This window comes from Gossypium hirsutum, chromosome A10 (assembly GCF_007990345.1).
Source record: "Gossypium hirsutum isolate 1008001.06 chromosome A10, Gossypium_hirsutum_v2.1, whole genome shotgun sequence".
Lineage (NCBI taxonomy): Eukaryota > Viridiplantae > Streptophyta > Magnoliopsida > Malvales > Malvaceae > Gossypium > Gossypium hirsutum.
Genome location: NC_053433.1, coordinates 3,451,339 through 3,460,383, shown reverse-complemented (window position 1 = coordinate 3,460,383; position 9,045 = coordinate 3,451,339). Strand labels below are relative to the sequence as shown.

At 35.6% G+C, this 9,045-nt stretch overlaps 1 protein-coding gene across 1 annotated transcript; it reads right to left on the bottom strand.

The window, feature by feature from the left end:
• Window positions 1-253: 253 nt before the first annotated feature.
• LOC107925232 (protein SCAR3) lies at window positions 254-8,227 on the bottom strand. Its single transcript, XM_016855871.2, is given in 10 exon segments — window positions 254-1,673; window positions 1,761-1,868; window positions 2,412-2,513; window positions 2,614-3,742; window positions 3,745-5,724; window positions 5,877-5,944; window positions 6,247-6,379; window positions 6,535-6,658; window positions 7,419-7,582; window positions 7,814-8,227. Coding segments are annotated over 10 exon segments (4,014 nt in total). The 5' UTR covers window positions 7,969-8,227; the 3' UTR covers window positions 254-1,622.
• Between the last annotated feature and the right edge of the window lie 818 nt (window positions 8,228-9,045).

The following is a 9,045-nucleotide window of genomic DNA, read 5'->3' as shown; positions in this document are numbered from 1 at the left end:
TATAAGATATATATTTATGGAGATGAAATTAAAGATTTAGTACCATGTTGCTTGTTATTTTGGTTCTTGATTATATCAAGTTGCTTTAATAAAAGTGAATCAATTAAGAAAGTCTCTAGTCTACTCTTTACTTTATTGCTTTATTTAAAAGTAAATTCTTTTTAATTTTTTTTCTTCCCTTTACCAATCACAGCTACTTATAGGTAGTTTGGGAGCTTTTGTTTAGACAAAAGCAGAAACCATAGACTTAATATAATAAAACAAAGTTGATAAACCTGATCTAGATGGATGCATGTTGTTTTTCAATCTTTTGTTTGTGAGAAATTTATACAACATTTGTTAACACATGGTAACCAAAGCCAAACCTGGTTGAATCAATATCACAACTTTGTCCATCCATGGCAATGGCTCGATCAAAAAGAGGGTTTAATTCAAAGACAGCTATGGAGAGCTCCAAACCTGTTGCAGCAAAAACTATTTTAGCTTTTAACATGGGAAGGTTGGCCTCAATTTTCGTCAACTCTTTATTTATTTATATTTGATGCCGGTGGATCTTATCCCTTTATTCTCGGCAGAGAAAAGAAGAAAAAAAGCATATTAAATGGCATATTAAAAATATATGAAGTACCATATGACAGATTAACCAAAAGCAAGAAGACAACCCAATATTCTAATCATTTTCCTTTATCATGAAAGATTCCAAGAGACTTTATTGGTCTAGTTTGTGAAGATTAAAAAAAAAACAAGAACACTAAAGTTTTTAGATTAAAAAAAGAAGACATTGAACATTTCAATGCCAAACACAAAGAAAGCAGTGATTCAAACCCAAGCAATTAGCAGGGACTGCTCTTTTTTTGCATCCGTTGAAAACTGCCTTTAAGATAACACTTTTAAGCAAGACAGACGGGCAATTGCAATAATTATTTCTTTGCTGCATAAACTGGCAAGATCCTTGTTCTAAAGACGATGATAGGCTCTGCCGTTTCCTTCTATTTGATGGCCAAAATTAGATGCTTTTCTTAGACATGTCAACCGAAGAACATAACAATTGCAAGAAAAGTAATGGACAAAAAAATGTAAATGATAATGATGGGTGTATTGGAACAAATGAAAAGTAATGGACAAAAATATGTAAATGATAATGATGGGTGTATTGAAACAAATGAAAAGTAATGGACAAAATATGTTATAGACTGGATACTAAAATCCTTAAATACCTGTTCGAAACATTAATGTCCATAAATCTCATGATAGGTACCCGAAGATTCATAGTGAACTTCGATGGGAGCTTCTCTTGAAGCAATAACGCATTGCTCTAGTTGCCACCGGAGCCACAAAGGACTATCTAAATTGATTCTTTTCTGCCTATAAGCTCCAATCGCATCATAGGAATTACAAAAAAAAGGCTCCCTTGTAGACTTATAGTTATTATCGTCAATTAAACATTCAAAAAATGAATGCAAACGATTGCTACAAGGTACAAGATGAGTGCCACTAACTAATTACAAGAAGAAACAAGGATTATACACATGTCAAAAAAACTCACCCAATTGTGAAAAATACTCAATGGAGACTGGCAGGATTTACTTGCAATTATCTTATGCATCCATGTTCCAAAATAATTAATTGTCGCTCCAGTTATCCTCATCTTCACCGTCATCACTCCCAACAGCCTGAACAAGTTTCCTAATAGTTAATTTAATGCTTCAATTCATAATAAAACAAATGGAAAGAAATGGTGAAAGAGGAAAATTGGAAACCTGACGGATTGCATTTGCTTTCTGCAAAATCGTGATGACTGAGACATTGGTGGGGGCACCAGAAGTACCAGATGGTTTTGCAGTAACCGTGGGTCTTAGGTTGAAAGACTGAAATAACAAAGAATACAAAGCAAGTGAATGAATTGTACTCCAATTTTTCGCAACAGCCAGTATAATGCTTGATACATGACACTGCACATTTATATATGGATTACCCTAATTCAAAACAGTTAAACAAAAACCAACTGCTAACATGAAGATATCATAGCAGTATCAAGATATTCACAAACAAAGAAGAAACACAAAATATGTTCAAAACAACACCAATGGACTCCGGCAGTTTAGCTTGTTCCCATGCCAAAGGCACTTATTTTTCTTTTCTCCTTTCTATAGGAGAAAGAGAGGAATAGTATAGGGAAGCTCTTATATCTCAAAACAATCGCAATAGCAGATGAAATCATTATTTTAAATTTGATATCTTTTTATAATGCAAACCATGAAATTATGACAATATTTTAGAAGTACTTACATAGCTATTTTCTGCTTATATTTCTATTCTTTTCTGGAATTTGATCAAAGAAATTGTTTCTTCAAAGAACTAAAAATTCTCATCTACAAAAGTATATCCAAAGTAAAGGAATGACTACTTACTTTACTTCTGATCTGATGCAAGAATTCTTCCTTCTCATCCACCCCTTGGCCACTAATCTGCTGGTTTGCCTCTTTCTGCCTATTCAACTTCTCTTCGTTCACCTAATGCATGCACAATTTTTTGATGATTTATATACAAGGAGTTTCGACTTCACAATAATTTTCAATTTCCTTAAAAAAATTGACAACACTGATAAAATACCTTCTTTTCTGGTTTTAATGCAATTGCATCATCTATTTGTTGTTGATTAAATGAGGGTGATTTGGGCTTCTGAGAGACGGTAGATCCTAAAAGTTTCAGATCAAGGTCATGTCTGAGTGACTCTGATAATGCATGTTGTCTTTCTTCAGCCTCATCAAAGCAGGGTTTTGAAACACGCCATTGTGCAGGAGGAGGTGTTGGAGATACTGATGTGAGGTCCATCGTATTTTGCAATTCTAGATGTTTCTTTTGATTGGAATTGCTTTTGGTTTCATCCTGTAGTACAGGGTCAATAGTATCAAAACTTGGGAGATCAGGCAACACAAATAGAGATGGTTCTGCACCACTCCCATGAATTACACTTTTGTTTCCCCCATTAACATGGATACTATTGATGGCAGCTTCCCTAATTTGTAAAGAGCTTGAAATAGATTCCACTGATGACAATCTGCTTAATGCATCATACAGCTCAGGGTCATTGCTTGCAGGGGTTTCTCCAGATTCCCATTGCTCAGAAATTGACTCAGAGCAATGACTAAGACAATCATCTGACATGTAAGGGGCTGATCTGCAGAAAGTGTCATCATCAGAGTCTGAAGCAACATCATGCACAGGAATGGCAGGCACTGGGACCAATTGGAAAGCAGGAAACATATCCCTAACGCTTTCCTGACAATGATTCGCATCAGGGAATTGCAATCTGAGTTTAGAAGTCTCAAATCCATCTATGGGGTTGAAAGATATTTTCATATGTTCAAGTGGTGGAGAAGAAGTAAGCGAATTTACAGGAGATCCATTTCCATACTGCTGACTGAAGGTTGTCCAAGGAATTTTCTGATTTGAGGTGCTCTGTTGCCCATTCCTCTGCTCAGACACCCCAGTTTTAGTAGAAGTGGCTGGTTCAGATTCAACATCATGGTTAATCGACACTTTTCTGTGAAAACCATTTACAAGTAACTTACGACCAAGTCCAAACATACTAGATGAGTTGTCATCATTCTCCTCATCAGATTCGATAGATGCAGCTCTAACATTAGGATTGACTGGGTGCTTGTTTCCGTGTGAGAATGAAGAGTTTAAGCTCAAGCCAACACCATTTAAATTATCAAGACTACTATTACGATGAGATGTATCAGGTTTTCAAGGTTAACATCTAAATCAGCAATCGGAAGGGAAGTTTTCTCACTACATGAACCAGGAACCTTCTCAGTACTTTCTGCATTCTCAACAGCTTTTCTTGAATTTCCTTTGGGTCCATCGTGCAAAGCCACAACAGTTAGATTTTGAGGACCAAATGCCTCACTAGTTTTGGCTGCAGAGCCCTGCCCTGTAGTTGATACAGTAAAATCAGGAGGTTTTGATGGCTGAAGTCCCAAAAGACCACCATTTGTCCAGAACCCTACTGAATTCACACCACAAAATTCTCTATGGGAGTTTTGAGAGTCCCTCACACTGTTTATGATTCTATCACTAGCTGGATCAGAAACTGAAGAGCCAGAGGATGATGATGGATGACTGATGACAGATTCCACTTGTGAAATTTTATGAATTTCATCACTTGTGCATAAATCAGTACATGGTAAATTGTCAGGATCAGAAGATTCCCCCGAGTTTTGCAACATATGTTCACCGGCAAAATTCTGTGAGGAAACTGGATCAGGTAAACTCATGGAGATCCCATTGTTAGAGATGATATTGGATGAGGCAGAGGATACAAATGGATCACTAATGACAGATTCCACTTGTGAATTTTTATGAATTTCACCACTCATGTATAAATCAGTACAGGGTAAATTGACAGGATCAGAAGATTTCCCAGAGATTTGCAACATCTGCTCACTGGCAAAATTCTGTGAGGAAATTGGATCAGGTAAACTTGTGGAGATCCCATTGCTTGCAATGATATTGGATGAGGCAGAGGATTCAAATGGATCATTGATGACAGATTCCACTTGAGAATTTTTTTGAATTTCATCACTCATGTATAAATCAGTACAGGGTAAATTGTCAGTATCAGAAGATTTCCCTGAGATTTGCAACATATGTTCACTGGCAAAATTCTGCGAGGAAACTGGATCAGGTAAACTCGTGGAGATCTCATCACTTAAAATGATATCGGATGAGGCAGAGGATTCAAATGGATTACTGATGACAGATACCACTTGTGAATTTTTATGAATTTCATCACTCATGTATAAACCAGAATGGGATAAATTGTCAGGATCAGAAGATTTCCCTAAGATTTGCAACATCTGCTCACTGGCAAAATTCGCTGAGGGAACTGGATCAGGTAAACTCATGGAGATCTCATTGCTTGAAATGATATTGGATGAGGCAGAGGATTCAATTATAGATTGATGACGGTCTGCATTATCATCTGTAACTGCCAGGATCCCATCTTCTCTGTTCTTATTGTTAACATGGTTAGCACCGTCATTCTGCTCCACTTCGCATTTTGTTTGGCATTCAACATCTTTTTCAGACCACTGTTCCACTTCTCGTTTTGTATGGCACTGGCACCCTATATCATTTTCAGATTCTGATTCTATTGTGTTCAGTGCATCCATGTAATATTCTGGTTCACTTTCAATTTCATAATTTTGGTTCTCAATAGAACTTGATCGGACAGAATCCATGTGATTGGACGGGATATCCATTTGGTCACCATCTACAATATTGGCAACTCCAGTTTCCTGCACATCTACGTCAAAGTTCATCTCTGGAACTTCACCTCTGTCCCAATTTCCTGCTTTGGACTCCACTATTTCTGCTTTTTCATCCCACGTTAAATAAGATGGACTTGGAGAAATCTGCTCTTGTGATGAACTAACTGAAAAGTTATCATCTATAACCCGAGTTTGTTGAACAGGAAAATCTGAACCAAGGGTATCAGTTTCATGCATCAACCTTGAAGAAAGTTCCTTGGGTTCATGTTCCTCAGGAAGCATGGATGAACCCAGTTCAGAAACAGATTCATTATATCCAGAGCCAGTTCTTGAATCAAATGAACTGGAATGCTCTCCCACTTCAGATTTCAGTGCCATGTCAACTGTAGATGCAGTTTGAGAGGAAGAAATTCGCCCATTATCAACCGGAGAAGTAAACTGCATTCTGCATTGTCAGATTTCATGTAATCCTCAATTATATAGAGCTTTTTTCAATGAAATAAGTCATATGCAAATGCACATGCATTTGTGCTGATATGCTTGTCTGTGAGACTGAGAGTGCACATATGCATTTGTACAGATATACATGTAAAATACCTGCCACTATGATTCAATAATGATACACCACGTGATAGTTTGCTACTCCTGTGAGATGATCTTCTTTTCTGTTCAAGATTCACAATTTTAATTCAGAAATAATTCCAAATTGAAGAACACCTAGACTATTCAGTTGGAACTATGAGCCTGAAAAGGTTATGTATGCATGAAGTGTACCTCCACATATAGGAGCCCCATAAACAAATACACTCCTGTAATTGTGGAGTGAAGAATTTAATTTGACAAAAGAGTAAACTAATTAATTACTTGATTAACATGAATTGAGAGTCAATACATTTGAAAATTGATTGAAAGGTAGATAAATATTTCCCAAGATATCAAGATTCTATGCCTGGACGGGTAATAATACCTCACTTTTACGAGTCTTCCTATTTCTCGGGTCTTTCTCAGGATCTTCTTCTATGGAGATACCTGATGCTTTCTTGAAGTAAGTTGAATCTGAATATCTCTTCAAACAAGATCCAGGGCCACCAGCATCAAATCTGATTGCAAAGCAGAAGAAAGAATTCAAAACAACACACAAACACACCGAACACACATAGACACGCACATGCATGTGCGCATGCACACACACACACACAACAAACCCATTGCTTGAACATGTTTTTAATTGCAAAAAGGGGGAGTGGATGTATACTTGTCAAGCAAGTGCAGAGGTGGAGGGTCACGACAAACTTCATAGGAATCCATAATAAAACGTGGCAAGTCATTGGAGATGAAATGATTTTTCTCATTGAGCATGCGAGGATGCCACTGGGAACCTGTACAGCAAGGGCAACTGCTTTCCATAAAGATTTCAATAGAAAGATAAAAGTTTCCAATAGCTAATACAAAAGATCCAAAGTTGAAACTAGTTTGTGTGTAATTAAGAAAGAAACAATGTTGTTCTCCTTGTTTCGTGATTCCTAAACATAAGGTGTATCATACACAATGTTCTGCAAAAGGAAATAACTGATATTTATATACAACTACAAAAAAAAAAAAAAAGAAAAAAGAAAGAAAGATAAAATTGATAGAGCAAACATTTTGAAACATTTCAAGGTCCATTATTATGGAATCAATGTAAACCTTCCAAGGACTTGAATGAATAAGCATTTTTCCTATCGATTATGTTTCCAATGTCATAGATCTACTTTCAATATAGTGGTCTTGGTACCTGAAAACTGCTACAAGTGTCAGCAGCAACTGATAAGTGATGCTACCTGATTGACTACAACTGAGGCCCTTGAAATCAAGTTCATATTGACTATTTGAAATTCAATAAATAAGATGTCTTTCAGCAATAATCTCATCTATACTAGTGAAATTAGAGACTATGTCTCTCGAACCATACTCAGGTAACAAATAAAATGCCAGAAGACAAAAGCATAAAAGCATACTACATCACTAAAACAGACAAGATGAAAAAAAGAAAGTACCAAATTCAGGCATCTCTTTAACAGTAAAAAAATGTAAAAGAAACAATATATACCGAGAAACATCAGAGGCTTTCCGAGCAAAAGACATGTACAGAGGCCATACCAGCTGTGTAAGCAAAGTGTATATGACTTGTTTGGGAAAGAACAGCCTTCTCAAGGGGCGGAAGCGCGGCTTCAATCCGCTGCACACGAACTGTCAATTTATGACTTCTAGAAGCTGTGCTTATTACTTGCTCTTGTAATCCATGAAAAACCTCAGCTGCAAATCTACAGCATAACAACCGAATCACAACAGTTAATTACGGCCGTTCAAACAAATAATTCAAATTCAAAAACCTAAGCAGTTAGAGAAGCAATACGAATATCCTATAAACATAACGAGCAACTAATACAAGCCTTTGCCTTTCAATTCGTACTAATTCTTAGCATGCAAGCAAACAAAGAAAAAATTTCAAATTGAAAAATCCAATAAACCGAATAAAAAAAGTATAAACATACTCAGCTAGGTCGCCTAATTGCCGTAAGATCCCGACTAGACCGGCAACGACGACGCCATCGAGAACAGCTTTAGGATCTTCCCTAATAGCTTCCTTGTAAAGCTCCGGCTTACCAAGCCGATACTCGTTCCTTACTTCAGCTCTAACCAGAGGCATTTTCGAAATTTCTCTCAAGAAATTCAAAAGAAAAAAAATGAAAATAACAGTGTATTAATTGAATTAAAAAGAGAAAGAATGAGACTATAAAATGTTTCAATGTAATTTTTTGTGGTATTGCTAAATAGAGGAAAAAATAGTAGTTGGAGAGATTGGAGCTATCTTAACTAACTTCTGAAAGAGTGAAAGAAAAGGAAGATGAAGAAGATGAAGACGACATTGCCCACACTGCAAGGCATTCTCTCCAAGTCATTTTGTTACTACAGTCTACAGGCGAAAGGCCAGATTTTGTTTGGTCGAAAGTACGGGATTGGCCTTCTATTTTCAAATAAATGACGTGCGTGTCCCTGGGGTGAAATCTCGTATGCATATAATAAGGTTAAATTCTGCTATTAGTCTATCTGTTATGCATAAGTTATTAATTTAGTTCCTATACTCTAATTGATCAATTTCAACCTTCTGAAATTTCACTCCTGAGCATTGTGGTTGTAGTCAAATGGTAATTATTAGATCATTAGTTAAAAATAATGTGACCTTTTTGCAAGCATCACGTGAAAAATAACGAGTTGATATGATATTATATATGTGATAATATATTTGTTGCATAAGATTTTAAAATAATAAAATTTAACTTAATGAATTTAGTGGATATTATTTTATGTTAATATTGAAATTTCAAAATTCGAAAAGTATAGGATTAAAAATATCAAATTAGAGTATAAAGACTAAATATGCAACTTATACATAACACAAGCACTAATTATGAAATTTGACTAATTATTTAGGGAATGTCAACATGATAAATAAGTTAAATGAATAATTCCTTTTTCACACTCATAAAAAGTTTTAAAAGAAAAACAAGTTGATGGATAATTATGTAAATTTATATATGAAGTAATTATATGGATTTTTATATTATCTTTGTATTTTTGGATCTAAAGTTATTAACTACACCTGCACATTATTTTTAAAAAAACCTGTATGTTGTCAGTGAGTAAATTTAAATTATGGAAAGAGAAATTGTTACATGTTAATTATAAAGCCAAACATATCAAACGGAAAGGGGATGTAAGGACT